Genomic DNA, 27,581 nt, shown 5'->3' with positions numbered 1-27,581 from the left:
TACAAAATTGGGTACAACTAATAACCATTATACACTTAAACGAATTCAAAGATAAAATGTCGAAATTTTTACTCAAGGGCGTCCTAAACTGGGGGATTTAGGGTAAAAAGTACCGTAACTGTTTTGGCGGTTGGTTTTTGCCACTTTCAGCCACACAATTCTAAAAATAAAAGAGGTCTCTTTCGTTTTTTCAATAAAAAAATAAAATCAGTTTACAATTTATTTGTCTTACAGACCATAAAGAGGATAAAAATTAAAAATTTAATTTGTTTCACCGTTTAAGAGACCCATGATTAAAAATTTCGACAACTGATCTTTAAATTCGTTCAGGTGTTTAAAAGTAACCAGCTRTACCAACTCTTGTAATTTTATATATTCTGCAATGGTGTTAAAACCCCATTAAAAACGCATCTCTTTCAAGGGGTGTAGCTCGCTTACGTAACATTTTTTGATACATTCATAGGAACCTTTTGTCTTAAAATTGAATATTCTGTCGTCTGTTTAAGTTTGTAACAATAAAAATGGAACACCCTGTATATTATATTTATCGTTTATAACAAAAACATAACTAGTGTGGATGTGTCTGAAAAGCAATTTCGGTGTAAAATGTCAAAATCGATAAATTGTAAATTCAAATTTTAATAATAGTAGATTACATGCCGAGATGGGAAGTACTTCATTATCAGGGCGAAATTTGATGACCAAGGCGCGAAGCATTAAGGTATATACGATGAAACAATGACCCCTAAGGTTTGCCTATATTATATTATTCACAATTTATTTGTGAATATTTAATTTAATATTTATTTATTATTTTATGTTCCTTAAAGAATAGAAGACCAAGAAAGAATTTATTAAAATTTGAAAAAATATGACATATTCTAGTTCATGTGGAAGCGGCCATTTCCCAACCTAAATTATCTTACATATTACATAGCAAGTGATAACGAAGTGATCACTTCCTAACTTGAACTGTCATATCACTCATCAATTGTTAAATGAGGTTGAAATGTCAAACTTTCAACTTTTCACGTGCAAGGTAATTTAATTAATACTTCATGATTTTGAATAAAATAATAAAAACAGTATAAAACATAAAATTGATCTGTCAATTTACTAATAAAATCTTAATTTACGAAAAATGGTTTCTCAAAAATAACGAAGTTCAAAATTTTGTTTTTATTTTGGAGACAAAATACATTGGTCGTCACTTTTCTGACACTTTATTGTAATTCAAGCTTTAACGTTAAAATGAATGACAATTTCAAATGACAGCTATTATATTTTCCTATCAAAAATATGTACATACAACTTGTCAACTATGATTGACAATAGCTAAAAATAAGGTTAACAGTCCTAAAGCATGCTTTACAATTTAATGTCACTCAAGTAACATTGACGACCAAAGTATTTTGTCTCCAACTGTAAGCAATCGATCAATCACATTATTAGAAAAAAATAGTACTACTTTCTACCCCTCAGTGCTTCTGTAATTCAAATTTGAGAATTTCTTGATTTTCTTGAGAAAATGCAAGACTTCGTTCTATATCAATCATAATTTGGAGTTCCGTTAAAGAAATTTTTAAATTTACCAATATACAAAACATTATGGGCTGGTTTCACCAATAAAAGTTTAAGTTAACTATCGAATAAGATTATAGCAACAATTATTATAATCATAGTAACACGATTGTTTTTAACTGTAAGTTAGAGTTAACTAACGTTGGTGACCCCGACCCTACAACTAAAAAATTTAACGGAGTTAGAGAGTAATAGAAATGATTACTAATCTGCAAAAGACGGACAATAGAGATAATAGGTGTTTTTTTTAATTTGGCGTCAAAGCTATCTATGAAAGTTCGTTTGTGAACGAACCATCGTATTGAAAGTTATTAATCTGACATTTGACATCTTGCCGGGCGTATGAAAAATTGTTGTCCGTTCACAACACATTCATCTCACTGCCAACTATGACGTCAAATTTAAACACCCGTTATACCAAGTGATAGCTTAGTTAGTTTGTTTATTTTTACTACTTTTATTTTATTTTTGAGTTTAATAAAAGTTGGCCCATCTACTACAATGTGATAATTAACAAGATTTTAAAATATACATATTCTTTAGAAACATCCATCAGATATAAAAACAAAATACTCAACTTTTTAAAAATTGAAAGTTTTTCTTAATATGCTTTGATGAGTTGGGTGCCTAAAGTGAAAGACTTATTACTTATTAGTAAGGCTCGGATTATATGCAAAATGCATATTTGTTATTAAGAAGTATATCAACAAAATTGTAGGTTTTCTATGCATATCTAATGTTTTTTGATTAAAATAAGCCAATTAAAAATGCATATTTTGCATATTTTGGTAACTTCGAGCATATTTTAGAAAATATTGCATATTTAGGCATATTTTCTTCAAATCACAATTCCGATTAAAAATTTCAATTCAAGTTAAAAATTGGACAGTTTAAGAAAAATGATCCAATTACAAAATACTTTAAAGAGAAAACAACCGGTAATTCCTAAGCCGGACTCAAAAAATTAGTATCCTGCTGAGTGTTTCCTTTTTAAATTCGTTTTATACAGGGTGAATATCGAACCAAGCAGTTTTTTTTTAATTCATTTGTTTCGAAAAAATAATAATTAATATAAATCAAAGTAATATAAAAATAAAATAAAATAATAAAAAAAGATCTTATTTTGAGAACAAAATTTTGTTTTGTTCTTGAGTTATTCGATTTTTGTTGTCAAAATTGCAATTGATGTAAAAAAAAATAATTTAATATAAAGTAGTTAGTTGTAATACCTTAAATCATGACCTTCATGAGAACAATGTTTTTTTTTGTGGGTTGCCATTTAAAAAAAAATAAATATTGTTGTAGAACTCAAAAACAAAAAAAAATCAAAAATTTTTATCCTTGATAAAACATCACATTTTTATAGTACTTTATAATTCATCAATTAGTTTTTCCATACTTTTCAATACTTTAAGCAAAAAACGTTTAGTTATATTTTCTATTTTCTATTTAAAACGAATAAATCCTTCTATGTGGACAATCCTTCTCTGCAAATGAATTTTAGCAGAATTGTTTAAAGTGATGTGATCTGAAAAGTATAGATTTCTTAGAAAGGCTTAATTACTAGGTAATTAAAATGGCATGTTTGAGGCAAAACTAATTTATTTATTCTTTTTTGTTTATTGTGTGCAGTTCAAGATGCCGAAAATACAAAGTTTAGTCTACTCGAGGATAAAAATTTATCCCAAATTTGATTTTTTATTGTTAAAAGTTTTGCATATCGATGCATATTTGGCATATACAGGGTGTCCCAGCGAGTTGAAAAAGGCCATTAGCGACCTTTAAATAGTGAAATTAAAAAAAAAATGTATAAGACATTGATAGATACTAATCTAGTGCATCACCTAAAATTATTTTCAACCATACAGCATGTCCCAAAAATAAGTTACGATACACACTTGTGTTTTTTTTTTAAATGAAATACCGTATGTTTCTTTGCATTTTTGGATGTAGCCTTTTAAAACAATGTTGCAGAAATAGGACGATAATATTGACGAAAACATGCACTTTTTAAAAATTCATTACACAAGACAACTAGAACAAAGAAGAAAGTACAGAACTTAAAGCTGTAGCAATTTTTTAGTGTTTTGCATTTGTAAAAATTAATAAGTTTGTTAAAACTTAAATAACTTAAAAATTTTAAATGGAACACTCTATTTTTTATTTTTGTATCTAATAGATTGATAAATTGTCTATCTAAAAAAATGCCTAAAATTGATAAATGAAAAGATATTTAACATTCAATATTTATTGTAACAACAATGCCTATACTATGTCAACCATAGTAATTCCACCACGGATCACTTATCCCTTGATTTATCCGAAGATTGTAAAAGTCGTTATAAATAATGAAATTTGGATTATTTTATTGTAAAAATAAAGAATAATGGATTCAGTTGAACAAATGTGGTAATTAGGTGATATTTCTTTCATCTCTTGTGCAACTGTGCACTTTTTGGCTACTGAAACAATAGTAATTATTTTTTTTATTGTTTAACGTTAAATATCTTTTTAGTTATTGATTTTAAACACCTAAAAGTGAATAATTTTATAAAGACAATCTAATCTTTTAAATGCAAAAACAATAAATAGGGTGTTCTATTTAATTTTTTTAAGTTATTGAACTTTTAACAAATGCCTCCGTTTTTTATCTTTGCAAATGCAACACACTAAAAAAAAATGTTACAACCTTATAGCTTGTACCTTCTTCTTTGCGGTAGTAAAAAATATTTCTAGATGTCTTAGTTTTTGTGTAGATAATAAATTTTTAAAAGTTCATGTTTTCGTCAAAAAAAATCGTCTTCTTTTTTAAAATAAGCAAAATCGACCAATAAAAGTTTAGCTTAAAAACATTGTCATAAAAATCTACATCCAAAAACGCTAAGAAACATATGATGTTTTATTTAAAAAAACACAAGTTTTTGAGATTCGCTGTATAGTTGAAAATAATTTTAGGCGATGGACTAGATTAGTATCTGTCAATGTCCTACAAAGGTATATTTTTTAATTCTTGTGCATATTTTTGTGCATAATATATGCTGCGCTTGCGCATATAATCCGAGTCTTACTTATCAGATTGCTAGTAGTTATTCGTTAAAAAACTGTTAAACCTCGCGAATTTTTAGAAGRACCACTATAGGCGGAGTTAAATTTCAATTAAAACTTTCAAGTTTTAGTCAGTCATAATGAGAATWAACCGTGGCTTACATTGACATTTTTTAATTGACATAAATGTAATGTCCAAAATTCTGTGTCCGCAATTGTACCACAATATACTGTAATAAAAAATGTAGATACATCTGTAGATCAACAACTGATTTAAAACTTGCGTTTTGACAATGGGTTTTCATTTTAAATGAATTAAACAATTTTACCAATTTCTGATAACTTCCCCAAATTGTTAGTACGTTTTGAAGTTTATAAAAGAACAATTGCTTTAAAAATGTCATTTATTACTAAAGTAATTTACAAATAAAAAATACAAAACATAAAATGGATTTGAATAAAATTGTACATAATTGTTGGTTTATTTTTGATCGTGGGATCAGCGCCGAAGCTATATGTCGGTAGTGTTTTTACAAACCTTGTAATTTTTTTTTCTAAAATTGATATACTATGTAAAATAGTAGGTACAGTTGCGGAATTAAAATTTCGGGCAGTATTGTCATTTTCACAATGTAAACTCTAAAACAACCTTTACATTAATAACCTCATTTTTTACTCCTGTCATGTTTATGTCATTTTGTCTTATAAAATAGCGTCACTGACAAAAAAGTTTAATTGTTAAATGTCAGTCATGATGACAGTAAAAGGTAGTTTACAGTGAACTTTTTGAAGGGACAGAAAAACACTTCCCGAAAGTTTAATTCCGTAACTGTACTACATGATTTTTCGTGATATTTTTTTTCTACATGTATGCTTCAAAAATACTGCAACAAAACATAATTACATGTTATTAAAAAACAAAACCAGAAACATCTAGGTATACATATGTTGAAAATGTATTTTCCAATTTTTAAACACAAAAAGTTTTTTTATTTATTCTCGGTACTATTTTAACAAAATATTTACATTCCAGAATGTCTCGTAAAACCAAAAGGAAGCACGTCTTCAAAGAAGCACTTGATGACGACTTGTCTTTACCAACGGAAAATCAGACCATCGTCAGAATCCTTAGTACCAAAGGCAACAACTTACACGAAGTTTTAGCACCGAACCAGTCCACTTATTTGGTGTCCATGCCCACAAAATTCCGTAAAAATATATGGGTGAAACGTGGCAATTACGTCCTCGTTGAACCAATCAGCGAAGGTGATAAAGTAAAAGCCGAAATAGTGCGAATTTTGACAAATGAACACATCAAATGTTACAAAGAAGACAATGTATGGCCACCGGAATTTAACGATGAAAAGAATCGTGAAGAAGATAGTGATTTGTTAGTGAATACAAATAGACTTCAAATACAAGACGAACAATCATCTAGTGATACCGACAGTGAGGATTCTAGCGATAATAAATAAATGCAATTTTTAATAACTTATATTTGAAATAAAATAGTTTTTACATTGCTTGACGCATTCCTTTTTGTATCTTTTTTTGTACAATATTTGTTATATTTCCATCGACGTTTTGAAGAGGCTGATTTTTACGAATGGCCAACTAAAAATACAGAAAAAATCAAATTGAGGGATTATTAAAGTTTTTTTACCTCAATTTGTTGAACTAGTCGAACTTCCTCAGGTCCTGAAATAAAATTCGTCGCTTTGCAAGTTCTCGAACTCCCCAATCGTCCGATTCTCCCAATACGATGCAAATAATCAGCAGAATAGATCGGGAAGTCGTAATTTAGAACATGATCAACTTGTGTCGTATCTAAACCTCTTGAACCAACATCTGTGGCGGATAAAATTCTAGTTTCGCCGCTAATAAACTTGTTCCATTGTTCTATTCTGATTGCATAATTCATATCACCGTTAATATTCGAACATGAGACTCCGTTCTCGCGCAAAAACATTGCTAACCAATTACAAGTTTCATTCCTGTTTGTGAAAATTAACATCGGTCGTTTGTTATTTTTAGCGATTTGTAATAAATGCGATGGTTTTTCTGATCGTGTTATTCTCATAAACTTTTGTGTGATATTTAGTAASGGTTTATGCAATTTTGGTGATATTAGTTGTTCTAGATTGATTTCTATTGGTTTTAAAACTTGGGGTAGAGTTTTAGGCATTGTGGCTGATACTAGAATTATTTTAGCTCGAGGAATTCTCCTGATTATAGACGAGATTCTATCAACGAAGCTATCGTCTACTAAAGTATCAGCTTCGTCTAAAACTGCATACTGCAAATTATCCAATTTGTAAACCCCTACAGTGCAGAGCTTCCCTAGTGCTCCAGGAGTGCCAACTAAAATATCAATTTCGGAGAATTCCGGATTCATCATTACTTTTTTTGTACGCCCTCCTACAATTATTTTCACGTTAAGTTCAACTGCTTGAGCAAGTGCTTGGGCGACGTCTCCGACCTGATACGCCAATTCTCTGTTAGGTACAAGAATCAAGGCTTGAGGACTGTTTAACTTCGTCGTTTTGTTGTTAATCAAATTGTGGATTATCGGTAATAGATACGAAATTGTCTTGCCGGAACCTGTTTCCGCAGCAAACAATAAATGTTTGTCCTTTGCGAATAGAGACAGTGCGTTTGCTTGGTAAGTTGTGGCACTTTGAATATTTCGTTTTTTTAGTGCTTCGATCAAGTTTGAGTCAATGTTGAGCAAATGAAACGGTATCGTTTCTTCATTCGGTGTACTTAAGGGGTTAACAGTGAAAATGTCGCCTTTTGATTTTGAGTGGTTCCAACCCTTTGAAGCCAAAGGAATTTCCTCAAAATTGTCATATATCATGTTTAAATAATGGTTCAATTTTGGACGTTTGCAGCTTATAATGCAAGGAGCTTCGGTTCGTTTTAATTTTGGTAGTCCTGAAAAAGCCTTCGCTTGACTTTTGCAAATACTTAGAAATTGTTTGGTTAGGTGCAATGCCATTTTTGGAATCTACAACAAAATGATCATTTTAGTTTGCACTTAGGTGAAAATATGAAAACCATTTACTTTAACGTCTTTTTTGTTATTCTAACATTAAGCACGACTAGTTATTACGATCTAACCTTAATTTTTTTATAAACTAAATATCCAATGTTATAATGCGGATGAATAATCGTCCGTCCCAATTTTCCAGTAAACCTACGCAGTATTGTTTAAAGTGCGCTACATTTTGCTGGTCGATAGGAATTTCATTTTGTTTTTCAACTCGTAGGTGTTTTGTACCTTCAATAATTGTTTTAGATTATTGTTAACGTAATAATATGTTGTTAATTTAAAACAGCATTGTTGTTTAAAGTGCGCAACATTTTGCTGGTCGACTGTAACATCTTTTGAGTAGGTACAAGTCAACTTGATAACTCGTAGGTTGTTTGTATTTTAGGTGTTTTGTACCTACAACTCAGTCAACTCAAGTAGATTTGTCATATTATTGTTAATAATTGTTGGTTGTTTTATTGTGTTGTTAATCACTTGGCCATAACAAATTGGCACAGATTTATGTTAGAAAGTAAGGAAATGACAAGTTTTGTGAAGTTTTAATGTATGTTTTTCAAACTATTAACAAGTACTGTTTGTCATAGTAAACAGTTTTAACATTTCCTGTAAAGATTGAATGGGTTTATCGTAAATAACGTCAAATGTGTCGTTGTAATAGTAAGTGTGAAGATAGTGTTATCTCTATAAGATTTAAGTGAATACAATACAGAAATCTGACATGGAAAAGTGTAACATAACCCACAAATAAGTCTAGAGATGGATGCGATATTAAGAAGAATAAATGTCGTCGGATGGCATCGAATGCTAGTTGTCTTCCTTTTTGTTTGGCTAGTCATATTAGTTTTTACGGCATTGCCAATGTTGGGTCCTCATATGCCATCAGGAGAGACAAGAACATTGGAGCGCTTAAACAGAGCATTAGCAGATTTGGAAGCTCTTCGGAAACAAAACAATGAACTACAGGAGATTTTCAAAGACATTAATGTGGAGTAAATAACCAGCGAGTCATTTTAATAATTCAATTGTAATAAACTTGAATTTTTCAGTTCGTTGAAAGGAGATCAGAAGGAAGCTATCGAAAATTTTCAGTATCGTTTAACAAAAGCTGAACATGCCTTTACCAAGAATCAAGTGGGTTATGTTAGTGCCAAAGAAGAGCCTAATTCACAATATGAACTTTTACGACGTAGAATTTATAGTAATACTAAAGAATTTTGGTATTTTATTCACTCAGGCTTGTTGGATCTTCAAAAGAAAGCTCATGAAACAGCTCCAGAAATTGTAGACTCTATTAAATACTTATTGAGTTTGGGTGTTGAACATAAAAGGTCTTTGTTGCATGACATTGATCAATTGGCTGAGGTGGATGGTTATGCTACTTGGAGGGAGAAGGAAGCCAATGATTTGAGTGCACTTGTACAAAAGAGGTTTCATTATTTACAAAATCCGGCCGATTGTAAAACTGCCAAAAAGCTAATTTGCAGTTTGAATAAGGTAAGAAAAGTCTTTTTTGCATGATGTGCTTTATAATTACTTCTTAAATAGTTTAAACTTGAGAATTCGACTTTAGGTTGAGAGTATGAATACAATATTATTGCCTATGCTGTTTTGACTAAAATTATTTTTGACTAGAGGGCGTGTCAAGTTTTGTCCAGATCTTTAAGACTTTTTAAAACACTGAAAACATTACGAAATGTGTCTATTTAATTTCCTAAACATATCTATAAATTGATATCTAAATTTACCAAGAAGAACTGTGTATTTTCTAGTATCAATTTATTTCTCTCGTAAAACTTGAAAAACCGATTTTACAAAATATTTCGTTTGCAATTGATCAAAATCAATTTGTAAATATTTTACTGTAGAAAAGATAGAATTTAAATTCAATCCTTTTTGATATTTGTTTTCAATTTTAATTACCTAATTTAGCATTTTATTAATAATTTAAAAAATAATTTATTAATGCAAAAAAAAAACTCGAGATAGCAATAAAAATTACCATCCAGCGGTACAGTTCTGGGGATCGGTTTTGAATCCAGAACCGAATTAATTTAATACGTTAATGTTTTCTATTAAAAATTGTTATATTACTTTGGAACCATTTGACCAAATATTATAAAATTTGGAATAGTTACTTGCGAGAACATACCTTTTTTTGCTCTCTTAACACCTATTTTTTATTGCTCAAGTCGGTAAAGTAATCAATTTCAAATAAAAAAAAACGCATAACCTTTTATACCTACCACTAAAATTGACCGTTTCAAAAATATTTTAATTTAAAATGAGGATTGCACAACGCTGAAAATAAAAACTATTAATTTTAAATGAGTGATATCCGCTGCAACGAATGACCATGGTCACATAAATCGCTGTCATTCACCCTTTTAGCGAACGATTTTCGAAAAATCCCTTCACAGCGACCTTTACACTCTTTCAATTTCATGTTTCTAGCTAGTGGTTTAGGCTGTGCGTTGTATGTCAGTCAGTCACGGCACTCTTATACAGGGTGTTTCACATAACTTTACGAGGCTTGCGCCTAATATACGCACCCAAATATTCAAAAGTCACAAAACACTAGATACAAAAAATACACTTCTAACTATTTAATTTTTGGAAACCCATGACAGTAGTTGTCAAACTAATCACTGTTTCATTAATAATCATAAACTGCAGTTTTTCAGAAACAATTATCATTTGTTCTATCAAGAGACGGCATGAATATGATTCTAGTTTATCTATCTTAATCACTAATTAACTAAAAACATTGTAATTTTTTAAAGGGTGAACAAACTAGAGAAGATTATTCAATTTTTCAAAATTTGTAATCGAGTTCGTATCGGAATATGTATTATTGATTGCATTTTACAGGCGCAGGCTTCGTAAAATTATGTGAAACACCCTGTATACAGAGTGAGAGTGATTCATCTCAGCTCCGGTCTTCTGTAGCTCAGTTGTTATTTTAGAGGGAATTTTGATATTTTGTAGACTTTATTTATATTCTAGAGCGCATTTCATGAAAATATTTTTGTTTATACATGGTAGCCTAAAAATAAGTTACAATACAAACTTAAGTTTTTTAAATGAAACACGATACGTTTCTTGGCATTTTTGAATGTAGCTTTTAATTTCAATGTTTTTAAGGTAAACTTCTATAAGTCGATTTTGCTTAGTTTTTGAATTAGGTTGTTTTTTTTTTGGCGAAAATATCCTCTTTTTAAAAATCTATTATACAAAAAGTTAAGACAGCTTGTTAGGGTGTTAGGAATATAAGAAATCTTTTTTATAAGTATATTAATTAGAAACTCATTATGTTTGTTTGAATTTTTTTAACAATTAGGAAATCATTGTTTTTATGTTGTAAAAAACATATACAAGATCATCAGTATCATTAAATAGATATAAAAAAATGTCAAATGTCAAAAAATAAATGTCAAAATTTTTTGACAGATAGAATTTTTTAAACATTTTTTACATGTTCCTGGTATCTTACCTTACTTGAAAATTTTCTTTGGGGCGCGAGTTCTGACACACCCTGTATAAGCGGATGTTTTTTTTTTTGTTTTAGGGATGTGGATATGGTTGCCAATTACACCATGCCGTGTATTGCTTTATGGTAGCTTATGGAACAAAGCGTACATTGATTTTGAAGTCAAAAGGATGGCGTTATCATAAAGCTGGATGGGAAGAAATTTTTAAACCTATCAGTGATACTTGTGTGGACCCCAGTGGAAAATCTGTCAGCAACTGGCCTGGTATATGCCTAAATAAAAAAAAAACTATGCGTTTTTTTACTTTTTTTTTAGGCAACACAGAAACTCAAGTAGTTAATTTACCAATAATTGATTCACTATCTCCACGTCCTCCTTTCTTACCACTAGCCATTCCAGAAGATTTAGCTCCTCGATTGACTAGACTACATGGAGATCCAATAGTTTGGTGGGTAGGACAAATTTTGAAGTACCTTCTTAGGCCACAATCTCAAACTGTAGCAGTGATGCAAGAAACGATGACACACATGGGATTTAAAAGACCTATTGTAGGGTAAGCGAATTTTTATGCACTGTTATCATTGCCATTTTGACTTATTGTTTTTTCAGAGTTCATGTACGTAGAACGGATAAGGTTGGAACAGAAGCTGCTTATCATGGTATTGAAGAATACATGACTGCTGTTGACGAATACTATAAACAGTTGGAACTAAAAGAAAACGTTGATAAAAGAAGAATTTATTTAGCCACTGATGATCCGAAAGTCATTGCCGATGCCAAGAGTAAATATCCACACTATGAAATTTTGGGTGATCCTTCTATTTCTAAGACTGCGGCAATTTCAACAAGATATTCCGATTCGTCATTGTTTGGTATTATTAATGATATTCACATGTTGGCTATGAGTGATTACTTAGTTTGTACTTTCTCATCTCAGGTAAGTGTTAAACCTTTATTTATCTTCAATTCAAATTTAGATTTAAATGATTTGAAAATTATTAAGTTAGCAACATCGAATTATTTTGATTACGGCCTCCTTGATTATTACGAGAAGTTTCTCTTATACGGCCCCTCGCATCAATAGTTCAAGTCATTATTTTTGTTTTGCAGAGGCGCTGCGGTACGGTGCGTACGTGGTTGCCTACCTCAATAATTTTAATAATACCTACATAAATAAAATTTAATAAACAAAATGTTTCACAAAGGTTAATTTTAGGTTAATGCCTCTTTTCATTTTTCACAAAAATTTGAATTTGAAACATTCTGTAAATGGCATACTCGTAATTTGTCATTTCTAATGCAACAACGTCTTATTAAAGGCATTTTGTTTAGCAAAAAAAAAAAAACATTATGACAGTTAGAGAAAACTATAGAAATTAAAGTATGCAGTCGAACTTACACATGTGTTGTTGCAGTTGCTGATTTATGATAAATTTAAATTTGAATCAGATAAACGGCGCGGCGCTCGGTACACTCTATTTATGTCATTTCAAAAAAACAGACATTTCGCTGAAGCGAGGGGACGTATAAGAAAAACTTCTCTTAATAATCAAGAAAGTCGTGTTGTAAACATAGAAAACATATCACACATAAACTTTTATATTATACAGGGTGTTCCAAGTTTTAGGGCCGGCGCAAAAATAAATATTTCTAATTTATTAAAAAATAATTTGCTAGTGCAAACGATAGAGGATTATATAGCCTTCAATTTTGGAATTTGCTCTCTTGATTTTTTTCTAATGGTAACTGTAAAAATACACGAGAGCTTTTTTTTTTTCGAAGTAAATTTGACATTTTAATGAGAATTTTGTTTTCTGGCAATTTAACGCAAAAAACCGCTTCTGGCAGTTAAATTGCCTAAAGGAAACAAAACTCGAATTAAAAATGTCAAGTTTTCTTCATAAAAAAAAACTTGAGTGTAATTCGGTAAGACAATTTAATGAATACGTAAATCCGATGATGCAGACCTACTAGATTCAGACACTTTCAAAAGTTAGGTTCCGTTTTGTCGCTGTAATAGTTAGGGCAAACTTTTGTCGTTGTCACAGTGACAAAAACACCGCGGCTTATGGGATTTTCAGTGTATGAAAAAAATTGTCATATAGAAAATATTTCAGTTAATTGAATATTTTTTTTTTCTCCAAATTCAATTTCAAAGTCTCGCTGTCATACGATAAAAATATAGTACAATATCAAAACATCAAGAGAAGGTGTATTTAATCCTCTATCGTTTATATTATGAAAATTTTTTTTTAATCAATTAGAAATATTAATTTTTGCGCCAGCTTTAAAACCTGGGACACCTTGTACAGTATATGTTTACAAGAGGAATTTTTTTTTTCCAAAACTGCATCACCTGAATCGATGAAATCTGTAATTAAAACTTCATTATTCTGATTCAGTAGGAAGAAAAGTAATTTTTTTTTGATAATKATTTCACTTTTACAATTAATTAATTAATTAATTGAATAATGGTTGTTCTTATTAAAAATGATTTTGTATTTTTTATTTTAAAGCTGTTTTTTTGAGTTGCCATTTATGAAAATTATGTTTTTCACAAACATTTTTGTTATTTAACTTATTTTTCTCTGCTTCTTAAGTCTTATCACATTGGCGGTTTTATTTTTTTGACAACGGCGGCATTTAGAAAAATGAGTTTACGCAAGTTAAATAAAAAAATGTTTCTGAAAAATTTACTGGTAATTTAGTAAATAGCAATTCAGATAAACAGCTTTAAGATAGATAACAAAGTCATTTTTAATAAGAACTATGAATATTCAATTAATGAGTTAATTGTCAAAGTGACATATACAGGGTGCGCAAGAACTTGCGCCCCAGAGAAAATTTTCAAGTAAGGTACAGGAACATGAAAAAAATGTTTTAAAAATTCTATCTGTCAAAAAATTTTCACATTTATTTTTTCACATTTGACATTTTTTATATCTATTTAATGATACTGATGATCTTGTTTATGTTTTTTTACAATTATTTAGTAAAGGGACAAACATTTTGCCAATAAAAGCCACAAATAACATTGAACAGAGTTACAATTTAAGATACAGCTTCCTTGTTTCCTCTTTTAATAGCCTATAACAAAAAAACTTGGAAAATTATTTTTAACAGAAATAAGTCGAGTCAAAGTGCAAACTTTAAACCCTCATTCATAACTTCGAAATTTTTATAGATAAAATTTTTTTAACATTTTTTCCATGTTCCTGGTATCTTACCTTATATGGCATTTTTCTCTGGGGCGCGAGTTCTGGCGCACCCTGTATGTAGTTGTCAAATAAGTAAAACCGCCAATGTGAAGGGACGGTAAAGCAGAGAAAAATTTAAATAACAAAAATATTTGTGAAAAACATAATTTTAATAAATGGCAACTCAAAAAAACAGCTTTAAGATAAAAAAATACAAAATCATTTTTAACAAGAACAATCATTATTCAATTAATTAATTAAATGTCAAAGTGACATCGTCAAAAAAATATTTAAGTCCAATATCAAAGGAAAATTTAACTTTTCTTTTCACTGAATCAGAATAGTGAAGTTTTAATTACAGATTTACTCGTTTCAGGCGAAGCAAAAAACGTTTTTCCTTTGCAGTTTTGTCTAAAATCAAAAATAATTTTTTTTTCCTCAACTCAATCCGGGAACATACTGTTTTCTAGTTCTAGATTATTCAGTGTTGTCATTTTATTGAACAAACAGTCTTTGATCTTGAAGTTTTATTTGCATTTTCAAAACACTCTTTTCAAACACTATTTTTAAGATTGTAAAAAAATGTAGGTGACATTTCCAAATAATAATTAGAAGAAGTTTTTGTGTAATGTTTAAATAGTTTCTTTGTATGGTTGGTTTTTTCACTTTTTTTGTGTAATGTTTAAATAGTTTCTTTGTATGGCTGGGTTTTTCACTTCTGCTTAACTAATTAGAAGTATAATTTAACTTTAACGATTTTTGACTAGTTGTCTTGATAATATCACTGTAATATCACTAGAAAGTGAAAATAAATTAAAAATAAATTGACAAAACTTTTAGAAAACATCGCAACTGATACAAGAGCCTGAAAGGTTCGAATGGCAACASGTTTGATAAAAATTCTGGAGAATTATTTTCTAATGTACTTACTGAAATAATGTTTTAATTGTCCAAAAGTAACATAAACTATTGAATTGGTTTTTAGTAACGCCGAAAAATAATGAGTTATAATACCCAGTAGTCAAAAATTGTCGAATATTTTTATGAATGGTTATCGCTTTATGAACACCATGAGTGTGTAGCACGAATGGTGTTCGCAAGCTTACACAAGGCGACAAAAAAAAATCATGTCGTGACAACTTGACAAATTTTATATAATTTTTTTCGTCTTAGTAAGACAAATCAAATGCACTAAAAAAATTTCAAAAAGTCCACACACTTTGAACTAAATAATTTTTTTCTAATTTAAATGTATTTAAAATACTTTAACTTTAAAAAATCATTACTCAATAACTATTATGCCGATTTCCTTCAAATAAAGACCATTCTAAAGGGATGGACTTGCCCTTTAGAATGATATGCAATTTGAAAATGAATATTGGCAAACTTTCTTTCGAACAGTGTTCGAAGAAGTTCGAAGTAAATCGAAGTAATCTAAGAAAAACTCTACGAGTAAAATTTTTTTTCATCATCACCATCGTGTAGAGCATCTCTTTATTAGTTGTAATCCAAATTTTCAAAAAAATATATCGAGTAGTTTTCAAGATATGATTTTTTGAAGTTATGGTTTGCTAATCAAGCATTGCTCCATATAGGAGAAATGCATGTTAATCTTACTTAAAATTGCATTTTTATAAAAGTATTTGTTTTAAGACTCTTCTTTTCTTAAAAATGGTAAATTGCACCTTCTTTGTTTTAATTGCAATAAACAAAATCTGTTTGTTTACTTAAAACAAATACAGAATACCTGCGTACTAATTAAAGCAAATAAAAAGTTTTTTTGTTGTAAAAATGACCACTGATCATTGAGCAAAGAGGATCTAGAAGTTTAAGGCACGAGTCTTAAATATAAAGGCAAATCTTTTTCAAATCAAATCACTTTCCATTCAGATTCCAACTTGTTCACTTTGTTCTAGCTTTCTGAACTTTTTTTGAAAATGTTCTTATCAAATGCTTTTTCATCACTTTCTACTGATGTTGAATGCAATAAGTCAGTTGCTTCGTGTGCAATTGTTATCACAACGACTACTACCTACAAGCTAACTGAAGGTAATCGTAGAATGTACCAACAAAATAAATCATCTCTAAGCTAAGCCTTCGTTTATGTTTTAATATCTCTTTTTAATAATACACAAAATATCTTTTAAAAGAAGAAACCCAGTATGAAATTGTTGTTTGAATTATTATTGAAAGAAACGAAATGGTTCTATAAACTATCCGAGCCTTTTTGAGTCGCCTTGTATAATTTGGAGAATGTTATTATTAATTAATACASGCATGTCTCTTTTGTTTGGCAGGTTTGTCGAGTGGCTTATGAAATAATGCAGACTTATTTCCCTGACGCTTCAGCTCGTTTTCGATCACTGGATGACGTTTATTACTACGGTGGACAAAATCCTCACAATACGATAGCTGTGTTGTCCCATGAACCGAGGAAAAACGGTGAAATGAGTGTGATCGCTGGCGACTTGATTGGTGTTGCAGGAAATCATTGGAACGGCTTCAGTAAAGGTCGGAATTTAAGAACTAATCAAATAGCTTTATATCCCAGTTTCAAAGTTAAAGACAAAATTGAAACAGCTAAGTTTCCTACGTACGCTGAGGTAGATAAACATGAAAATGACGACCAACAAATTTCTTAGTTGACAATTATTGTTGTGATAAATTTATTTTTGACTGTAAGCATCTATACTAGTCTGCAATTATGTACAGAGTAAAAATAATAATAACATAAGTTTTTTTTTTATTTTAAAGTCTGTTTTGTTAATTTTCTGTTTTAAAAAGGTGGTGCTAAATTTGAGACTAAATATCGAAGTCTTTTGGTGTGAACAAGATAACATTTCGTTTTTAGACAAAAATTGCTTCAGGAGCAAAACGGCTCATTTTCGACTATAAAGGTCCCCTCTTAATTTTGGCACAATCTTTTCGAAACACTTTGTATAAATGGTACACATATGGTGTCTTATTGTAATTTTTACTTATAATTTTGGAAAAACCTATTGTTTCAGAAACAGATTTTGAGATTATATTTACAATGTTATTGGAGGATTTTAAAAATATTATTTTTCATATTGTAGATATTGTTTTTGTTGATTCACCCTCATATAAATGAATTTACAAAAATGTTTTTAGACAAATGATTAAAATGGATTGCTTTTTTTTCTGTAAGGGAACAAATAACGATCAAATTTTTGTTGCATTTTTTTGTTACACAAGGTAACAAGGCAATCTCAATCGATACTTTGATTACTCCTTTTTAGTTAATTAAGAGAAAATTTATATTTTTGTAAAGTCAATAAATTTTTAGACAAATATTTTGTCTGTAATGTGATGGTTTTGTTTTAATCGGCGACAATTCAGGAATAGTTAGAACACGTAGAAATAATGTGGACTATTCTTGAATTTTTATTGTTTAAAACGAAACCACCCTATAAATGTTTTCTTGTATATTTTACTTTAAAAAACTAAAGACAAAGTCAAAATGTTTTCTCTAAATGAAACCAACTTGGTGTAATCGCAGTAATGAATACTACGGATCATTTGATACCAAAAAAATATTACAAGTGTTTCAAAATGATTTCTATTTAGTTTATAGGCAGTTCTAAATGTGTTTAGTCGTATTTTATTGCGTTTATGGTAAATCATTTTATGAATTCATTATTTGAATTTCTTGTTTTGTTCTTTTATTATTTTGTATGTTATATATTTTTGTATATTTTTTTTACTTAAGTTTCTGGAACTGCAGTGTCAATTGAAATGTATGTATTTCTATTTTCTGATTTTCATAAGAYGGGAACCTTCTTTGAAAGTTGACTAGACGAAAATTATTTTGGAACATATTGTATAGGATTTTTCTGTGCCCTATACAAGTTTTATGTAGCATAATTTTAACCATAAAACTGATAAACATGGAATAAAAAGAACAACTTGCCCTCTCAAATAGGTAGTTTAACTTGTATTTGTTTTCCCAGAAAATGTTAACAATATCAAAATTCTATTCTTGGAAAAGTTTAATTTTTTAAAGGTGTTCAAAATTTAACGTTAACAAATAAGGATAATTGTGGAAGCTTCAATACAAAACCTTTTTCTAATTTTGGGATAGACAATGGGATATTTTAACAACCCGTGGAATTTGTTTTATTTTTTTATTTTTTTTTTACATTGTTGACATATCAAAGTGCAAGTGGGATTTTGGTAAAATAAGTAAAATCATGAAGGTATATGGTATTTGCTTCTTCAAAAATTTTCTTAGAACACACTTTTTTTGACCTTGAAAATTTTATTTGTAGGGCAGTCGTTTTATACACTCATTATTAGATTATTTGCAATATGTTCCCGGATAGGTGAAACGACTGTTGTAAAAGATAAGAAATCTCTATTTTAATTTCTAATTTTTTGAGGTTCAGCCCTGCTTGGTTAAAGATGAATTTCTAACATAATTTTAGTTTTGAAAAATCTTTGGAAATTTTGAAAAAAAAACTATTTTTGCACAATACACAAAAAGTTATTAATAAAAGCGGTTTAGAATCAACATTTAGGCCTTTATACCAAATTTCAAAATCATCGGCCTACTATGATTTTTTCATTTTTTTCATATTCCTTTTTATTAACAGATACGTCAAAAGTTATTATTAACCTAAATGTATATTTGTTTTATTCCTTATAAAAGAACTGTTAAAAATAAAGTTGTTTGATTTGTGAAAATTATTTCACAATTATGTTTATTAAAACATAAAAAAATAAAAATCAAAGTTGGCCGATGATTTTGAAATTTCGTGTGCGGGCTTAGATGTTGATTCTAAACAACTTTTCTTAATAATTGTTTGTCGTGTTTGCCACACAAAAGGCACTTAACAGAAAATTAGGTTTTTACTTTTTTAAAACTAAAATTATGTTAGAAATTAGTCTTTAACCAAGCACAAGAAATGAAAATTGAAATCGAGAATGTTTATCTTTTACAAGAGTCGTTTCACTTATCCAGGGACACACTTCATATGGAGATAAGTATGCTGCGTAATTCTTGAATTTGTGTGTTGACTAAGTGGAATCATTGTACGATAGAAATTTAGTAAATTTTGTTCATTATTCCTATTTATACAAAATACCATGTTAAAAAAAATGTGGGGAGGCTGGATAAAACACAAGCCTAAAAATAAAAGTGTTTTGTTAAAAAATGAGTTTCACAGGTGAGTTTTACGAGTAGGTGAGTTTTTTGGTTCAGAGCTTCCTCTTGTCTGTTTTTTTAATCGTATGGTAAAATCGATGAATACTTGTGCAATAGAAGAAAATAAAATGAAAAACGAGCTTATAAACATTGTTTCAAATGTAGAAATTGAGTAAGTGTTATAATTTATTATATTATGAATGTTAAAAAGTAAACGTGTAGTAGAAAGACTACTTGCGACGTCTATGTATGAATTAAATGATTAATTCAAAATAGCATTGTTTAACATATCTTCAATTTTAAAATGATTTATGTAAAGAGAATAAATAAAAACCTGGTTAAGAGTGATGTCGTTGAGTTTTCGGACACTGTCAAATGTTTGTCATAGAGTATCTTTCGTAATACGATCACGGTCAAAAAATACTGACTTACAGTGTGTTACTAAAGACAAATTTAATTTTTTCTTTAAATATTTTGTGGTACCTACCTAATATTGATAGTTTATGGTTTAGTACCATCTATTGGTAGCTGATTTTCTCCTCTATGGAATATGTCAAGTTGGGGTTAAGTATTTGTCAAACTGACATTTTCAAAATCTAAAGCTCACAAACACCAAAAACTATTTATTCTTAATTTAATAAAAAAACTTTAATTTATTTTTCAAATACGGAAGTACATAACAAAGTTTTAGAACTAATTTTTCAAAAATTGTGATTTTGATATTTCATACTTCTTATTGGATCCTCTTGGTGAACACAAACACAATTTAACCCGACACACCAGAATTTTATTTTTAACACAACGCGTTAGGTCATCCTCAGGTGGGAATTAAATTCTCAGATTTATATTTATATTAAAAATTGACAACGCCAGTTTTTTATTTTTTTCTCTAAGGCAGGGTTAAATGAATATTTTCTGTCATTCCAGTTTTTTTACATGTAATTTAAACTTTACTCACTTAATTCCAACGTCTTTACATTACAATATAAAATTACGTGCCAAAAATTTGAGTTTGTTCTATAGAAAATTGGGACTGTGCAAATGTAATTGAAATATACAGGGTGTCAATTTCAAAAACTTGAAATGGCACGACCCCTCTTATGATACATTGTTCGAAAGCTCATAACAACGCTTTTCAAAAATGTCATACAACAACCCATTTGGTAAAGCCGTTTTTACAATTAAGTTCGAAAACGGAGATTTTAAATTTTATTTTTTTTATTATATTCAAGGGTGGGTGGAGTCACTTACCATGACATTTTGATTCCTCCTAAGAACCACCCAAACGGTTTTGAGTGATTTTCAATAACTTTTTCAGTTGAGAGATATTGCCGATTGCAAGTTTTAAAATTGACATAGTGTATGATTTTATGTACAATGTTATTATATGTATTACCTACCATGAAATGGGGAATGTAAAACTTTAATGATAAGATATCTGAGGTCTTCATTTCAACAAAAAAAAAGTTTTTAGGTTGTAAGTACTCTGCGGAAAGAGCACTTTGTTATTATTAGTTAATATTTGTAATAAAATATTTTCACACTAAAATGTGTTATTTTTTTTAAACTTTATTTATGGTTGTTATTTGTGGTTATCTTGTGATGTTGTGAAAATTTTGACTTCTATGAATTTTGTGTGCTTGTTTGCTCTTTGTAAGCCTTTATAATCGAATACCTGAGGACACCTAATGTTCAAAGACAGAGAATTCAGTGCTAATAATATTAATAGAACCACACTGTAAGTAAGTACAATGTTGCTACAAAAACTTGAATAAAAACGGGTGTCTATACAGAAAAAAGTTATTTTACAAAAGATACAAGCAGGGTTTATAAAGATCGGCAATAAATTTTGTGTAATTTATTGAAGTGAGCCTAAAGTTGATGCATTTTCTAAAATCTTTTTCGATTTTAGTTTCAAAATTGTTACTTTTTGAACTCGTTCTTCAAAAACCTACCAATTTAATTGCGTTCTTTCTCTTTGATGTTTATGTTGTATTCTCATCAATTTCTTACTAAAAATTAGAGAATATTTAGCAGACCTGCATTACAAATTGCGCTTAAATTTTAGCGGTGGTTTTTTTCTGACTTCTGCTTGCACACTTTTCATTTTCAAATTTCCAAAAACTGTTCAGGGAACGCAATTTGTCTTCGTTTGAAAATTTAAAAATTTTTTAACCTTATAATTCTTCTGTATAACGTTTTTTACATTTATAGAGGTCTCAAAGACTCAAAAAATGCATAGTTTTTGAGATATTGAGTAATAAAGTTAAGAATAAGGCTAAAAGTAAAAGCACTATATCCGATTTTGACCAAAAATCAACATTTTTTGATTCCTATGAAAAACTAGTACTATATGTAAGCAAACTTAGAATGAACCGGAAAATGTCAACATCCAATTATTTAATCACTTATGTGGCATATTTCCCGATGCTTGTCCTCAATATACAAGAAATTTGTGTCAGAATAAAGCCGTGAATGATGCAGTTGTAGACGAATTATTTACAGTCATTTTTAGTAGTGAGTTGGGACAATTTTTAGAAATTTAATTGTTTAAAAAATTTTAGCAAACAATGAGTATCCTAAGCGAGCTGACCCGGAAGTTATTCCGGAAAACCAGTTTGAAATCCTCCAGGAAGTGCTTTCGGACGCTGATCATAATTATCTCCGCATGATGTGTGATAATTTCCAAGAAAAACCAGAAAGTGTGAAAAATTTCATTAACAAAGCCATGGAAAAACGCGATTATCCCAAATTGAAAGATTACCAACAGAAACAACAACAATCAAAACAACAGAAGCAATACACGCGTGATTTTAATGTGAAAAATTTTGTGAAAATTATCCCCAATCCGGAGGAGTTTTTCAATGAAAAGTCAAGAACACTGCAAGTGGACCCATGGGATATGCTTTAGTTTAGTCCTGAAAGAAATACAGGAGGATTATGGATATCTTTTTACACAATTGGGGCGTTCGGATTAGGTACAAGGTGGCGCAAAATTAATCATTCAATTTTGTTTTTGTATAACTTTTTTACTAAATAAAAAAATATATTTTGAGTGATGGAAATCTTTATCAGGACCTTTACAATTTTTTCTGTTAAGTGGAAAAGATGATATCCGTCAAATGGCTGCCGCCAGTGTTGATACACAATTGTGCCCGTTTTATCGCATTTTCCATGACGTTCCGCAAGATTTCCGGTGATAACTGTTCGCATTCCTGTCGAATATTCTCTTTAAGGGCTGCGATTGTCTGAGGCTTGTTGGCATAAACCTGCGACTTCAAGTAGCCCCAAAGTAAGAAGTCTGGGGCGGTTAAATCGGGCGACCTTGCTGGCCATGCCAAATCACCAGAACGGAAGATTACGCGACCAGGAAACGCTTCCTTTACAATATATCCATTGTGGCTCGTGTTGTGTGTGCGGTTGCACCGTCTTGTTGAAACCACATGTTCACCAAGCCCCGCTCCTCCAATTCCAGCAGTAATCATGGCCATGTAGCGTACTCATAGGTTCCAGTCTGTTCGAGTCGAGTAGCTAAGCGGCGGAATGTTTGTCCTGTTGGAGCGACACGATTAGGAAATCGACGTCGAAATGCACGCTGCGCTAACACCACCGACCGATTATTGGTCCAAAAAATGGACACAATTATTCCACGCTCTTGCCAAGGTTGGTAGACACAGATTGCTCAGGCCCAAGATTTATAAAGTAAGAAGGTTGCCTCGTAACTTTGCACCAATCACGTGTGCGCATTATTCGCGCGAATTGACGTCACTGGAGGTTTCGTTCAAAAATAGGATATGTAACCAAACGTATTATTAAGTTAAAAAACTAGAACTTGGTAAAATAAATACTGATAAAATATTCTTTATTAAAGGTAAAATATACTTTGATAAAAAAATATAAATTTATTTTGCTAAAACTTGCAATATTTTAATTTATAAATGTATTCATTTTTTCTTTGTTAGTTTATCAGAAATTTTCTCGATGACTATTTATCGCAGAACACTGATCTTTTTTGTATGTGTAAAAACGCTTAAAATATGTTTTTTTTAGACGTAAAATTACCCGCTGAACACGATGCAACAGGTTAAAATACTCTACGATGCATAGTTTTTGCGTTATTGAGTAATAAAACTAAAAATAAGGCTAAAAGCATACAAGATCTATAAAGGAAGATGTGATAAATAGTGCAAGATGCAACACAATAGTAATAACACAAATCTGAAATCTGACATAAGGTGATCAACTTCAGTCAATTCAAAATCAAAATTGACGACAAAAAGAAGACTTTAACTTGAAAAAAACTTTGTTTTCACTGCAAATGAAAATCTCAAAAAATTGCACACTTAGGTGTGTTGGTCCTTAAATCGAGACAAATCAGGACATAATGTAAAACAAGACAAGACAATAAAAACCTAAACATGTCCTGGCTAAATCAGGACGTTGGCCCCCTTAATCTGGCAGTCTGAAACCTGCGGCTGATCGAGCAAGACTCCACTGACGTCACCATATAGCCATCTTACTCGCTCTTTAGTGTCTCTCACTCCAAGTTACCAGGCAACCTTCGTACTTTATAAATCTTGAGCCTGAGCAATCCTTCTTTACGTCTACCATCCTTGCGCTCTTGCGGTGTATAGCGCTCTATTGCTTGACTGTTTGTATTCTGCACCTGTGTAGTTTACAAATGTCAAATATGATTGACGTACGACGCCATTTGCAATAATTATAACCGTCGTCTGCGTTGATTGCTTCGACCATATATTAGATAGACACGCCATTCAGCGAGTTTGTAGGCAGTTTGTTTGAAGCCAACATGTACTGACAAGAGGAGTGAGGGGCAAGAGGATGCTTACTCTTCCTTATTCCTTGTTCAGTGGCGGCTCGTAGGCAAGGGGCAGAAAATGAAAAATATTATAAGTTTCATAAATAATGTTTCTTGTTAAAACTGGTGGTATTTCGAGATTTTTAAACTACTTGACTCTTTTGGTGTGATCACTTAACAATCTACAATCATATCGCCCGAGTTACAATATAAAAAAAATATTCAATGTAATATGGGAATATTAGAATACATTACGACGCCACTGGTGGTTCACATATTATGAATGAACCAATCAGAGAAGGAGTCTCTAAGGGTCAAATTCGCGTACCATTAGTGATTTCCCTTTGCCCCACCTGCACATGTTGGCTTCACAACAAATCAGAGTATCTAATATATGGTCGAAGGTTGATTGACAGTAATAATAAGTCTGGGCAATGCCAAAAAATGGCCGTTGGGGGGGGGAGCGACGAGTTCGCGCTCCAATGGAATCTATATATTTTGGTTTGAAACCTTGATAAATTCTTGTATACAAAAATTTACTTTTGTGTTTTATGGGTTGTATAATAATAAATGCGTAATTGTTTACTTTTGAATTTTTTCTAAGAACTAGAAGAAAAACATCAAAAATTAAAACATTTTATACGCAAATATAATTTTATTTATTTAAAAAAATTAACATATTTTCTCAACGTCTTTTAAGTTATTGCCTTTAGCAGTTATTCTGTTTTTAATTAAATTAGTCAAGCCTGGATCCCCTTGAAAATTTCCCATATATCTGTCTAAAGTTCTTCTGGATGGAACTTTTAAAAACAGACTTCTTCTCGCAAATTCATAACCTTTTGAAGAAATGTACCTTCAGGCAAAACAATGACGTACTGTAACTTCAGACCATCTTGTTTTTTTTTAGGGAATAATTATAAATTTGATCAAGTAAAAACACAGCCCTTAGTTCATCTGACTCAATTTTTTCTACACAATGTTGACCTTTACTGTAATTGTCAATTTTTACCTGCATTTTCTTTAGTTTTTTAAGTTTAATTTCATATAGCTTATTCAACTTTTGAAATCTTACATTTGCTTTCTGTAACTTTTTTTCTAAATATTGTCCAGACTTTATTACTGTCAATCAACGCAGACGACGATTATAACATCCTCGGATAGAGTGATTAATTTTGCGCCACTTGTATAGTGTATTTTGGATTATAGAGGATTCGGATTATCCATACATTACTGAAATACAAAAAAGCAAATTTCAAGCATTATTCAGACGGTCTCCGTAATATGGTCTTAATTTTAGTGACATATTGAACATCAACCTGTTTGTGTAATAAATCATAATTTGAACACATTACATATCTAGGTATATGTTTTTTTAATTCGAAAAAAGATTATTGTAGCTCACAAAATTTTTACTATTTATACGTTGGAGATTAAAATACAAACACGAGAGTACGAGAAAACAGTTGATGACATAATTAACGAGGTTATACAGAAACAATTCTACGAAGAAACAGAGGTTCTAGGGTTCTAGGGGTAATACATTAAACAATAAATTCATTGTACACAATAAATAAATTTGTAGAAATTCTTAAATTACACTTTTACACTTTAAATTTGAATGTTTTCAAATTGAATCGCAACAATCAAAAACGTAAGGAGAGCATTAATTACACCAAGAATCGTTTTTCTATTTAGATCGAAAAATCTGGCAGCTGTAAAGTTAGGAAAACAGTGGTTAATGAAATCTTCAAGCATTTTTATGTCTTCATTTTCTTTTCCTTCTACACAATTAATTGCAATTTCTTGCGCAACCATTTGCATATTTTTAACTCTTTGTTGTATCAGATCACACAAGAAGACACTAATGAATGTCCCGACCTTAAATTGAAGAAATGTTTATTAAAAACAAAAACAGAAACATCCAACAAACTATATGCCAGGTAATACACATTATTCTGAATATAAGAATTGGTAATGGGTATTGTACCCCGACGATAAAATTATGCAGATATGATAGTTGTTGGAGTAAGCAAAATCCAATCAATAATAAGATTAACGAGCCAAAGATATTGTTGAAAATATCTACACATACCTCCAATGCAAAAAAAAATAATTTTTATTCTCTTCAACGCAAAATTATTTCATCGATTAGGTTGAATCTTCAAAAGCTTGATATTTTTTGATAGATTTTGGACTCTGTGCAGTATCAAGTCCAAAAATACATAAATCAAATAGTAAACAATAAATTGAGCATAAAATTGAAAATACTCCACTGCAAACATTTTAAAGAATTCGACACCCATGAATTGACTCCAAACATATGTTTCGTAAGTAAAGATTATTACAGTAACAACGCTTGATAATGGAAAAGAGGAAAAACAAAATTTATCTGCTTTCTCATTGTTGCTTTCAAGAATTTTGAAAATTTTGATAAACTTGTTCCATTGATGATTTTTCGATGTTGTTATGATAATAGTGGTAATATTGAGAACGTGTAAAGTAATGTCACTAGCTACTTGAAGGCTAGTTCCTATGATACTCAATCTTCCATAGTGTGAAGCTTGTCTGTATATACATGAAACTGATACTCCTGCAGTGAATAGTGTTATCCAGAGCAGTCCATATGTCTTTGATGGAAACACAAGTCCATTTTTTTCTATCTTGGCAGGTGTAAGTGCTAGTAAACTTCCAAATTTAAAAAGAAGATTTACTAATTTCAATGACATGTTTCTTTTTTAATTTCTATTGAAAGAGAAAGTAATAAATGTTATTATCACGTTTATAAATAAATTGTTGCTAAAATATGACCAATTATTATTTTTGAATTGGAGCACATATCTGTAACCTGGTAAATTCAAGAATGGTACAACAATAAAGTCCAATGTCAATAATAGTGATAGATTTTTAAATTACGTTAGAAGATATCAATCTCATCTTCAAATTAAAGTTGCATGCACAAAATGACGAATGAATATAATTCATAGAGTGGATTCGTTTTCATCGGCAAAAATTCAGGCACAATTTTCTGGCTATCCGAATTTTTTGTATTACACCACTGATTAAATTTGAACTTTTTTTGAAACAAAAGAATAGTACTACCCCTATCTTCCACAGGAACAAAAATATTAAGAGTGAGTGGAAATTTCAACATAACTAGTTGAAAAAAATAAATAATGTTTTTTGTGTTTGAAATTTAAAGTACATATTTCACAAAACAAATAAGTAAAGACTTAAA

The 27,581-nt window shown here is 30.2% G+C and overlaps 5 protein-coding genes across 7 annotated transcripts in view; 3 read left to right on the top strand and 2 right to left on the bottom strand.

Moving 5' to 3' along the window:
* Positions 1-6,154, top strand: part of LOC123005294 (probable RNA-binding protein EIF1AD) — a 17,424-nt gene extending 11,270 nt beyond the window's left edge. The window contains exons 1-2 of one of the 3 annotated variants that reach the window (XM_044398977.1): positions 5,161-5,393; positions 5,660-6,154. In XM_044398977.1, the coding sequence (XP_044254912.1) occupies positions 5,661-6,101 (441 nt within the window). In that variant the 5' untranslated portion in view covers positions 5,161-5,393; position 5,660 and the 3' untranslated portion in view covers positions 6,102-6,154. The other 2 variants (XM_044398978.1, XM_044398976.1) reach the window with 2 other exon arrangements.
* On the bottom strand, positions 6,103-7,784 carry LOC123005293 (probable ATP-dependent RNA helicase DDX28). Its single transcript, XM_044398974.1, has 3 exons — positions 7,691-7,784; positions 6,290-7,633; positions 6,103-6,240 (listed from the first exon to the last, which is right to left on the bottom strand). Exons 2-3 carry the CDS (start codon positions 7,622-7,624, stop codon positions 6,142-6,144), a joined length of 1,434 nt encoding a protein of 477 aa, XP_044254909.1. The 5' UTR covers positions 7,625-7,633; positions 7,691-7,784; the 3' UTR covers positions 6,103-6,141.
* Positions 7,785-8,095: 311 nt separating this feature from the next.
* On the top strand, positions 8,096-17,439 carry LOC123005568 (alpha-(1,6)-fucosyltransferase). The gene is made up of 7 exons (XM_044399364.1): positions 8,096-8,335; positions 8,388-8,667; positions 8,725-9,172; positions 11,244-11,430; positions 11,482-11,719; positions 11,776-12,103; positions 16,661-17,439. Exons 2-7 carry the CDS (start codon positions 8,435-8,437, stop codon positions 17,003-17,005), a joined length of 1,779 nt encoding a protein of 592 aa, XP_044255299.1. The 5' UTR covers positions 8,096-8,335; positions 8,388-8,434; the 3' UTR covers positions 17,006-17,439.
* Positions 17,440-19,536: 2,097 nt separating this feature from the next.
* Positions 19,537-22,510, top strand: LOC123005248. Its single transcript, XM_044398918.1, has 3 exons — positions 19,537-19,549; positions 22,012-22,044; positions 22,092-22,510. Exons 1-3 carry the CDS (start codon positions 19,537-19,539, stop codon positions 22,436-22,438), a joined length of 393 nt encoding a protein of 130 aa, XP_044254853.1. The 3' UTR covers positions 22,439-22,510.
* Positions 22,511-22,546: 36 nt separating this feature from the next.
* On the bottom strand, positions 22,547-23,188 carry LOC123005541. The gene has a single exon (XM_044399334.1). It carries the CDS (start codon positions 23,016-23,018, stop codon positions 22,623-22,625), a length of 396 nt encoding a protein of 131 aa, XP_044255269.1. The 5' UTR covers positions 23,019-23,188; the 3' UTR covers positions 22,547-22,622.
* Positions 23,189-27,581: the final 4,393 nt, after the last annotated feature.

The sequence above is a fragment of the Tribolium madens genome, unplaced genomic scaffold, assembly GCF_015345945.1.
Source record: "Tribolium madens isolate multiple individuals breed KSU strain unplaced genomic scaffold, Tmad_KSU_1.1 Scaffold_20;HRSCAF=117;Tcas5.2_LG4, whole genome shotgun sequence".
NCBI classification, from domain to species: Eukaryota; Metazoa; Arthropoda; class Insecta; order Coleoptera; family Tenebrionidae; genus Tribolium; species Tribolium madens.
This window is presented reverse-complemented; position numbering and strand designations above follow the sequence as displayed.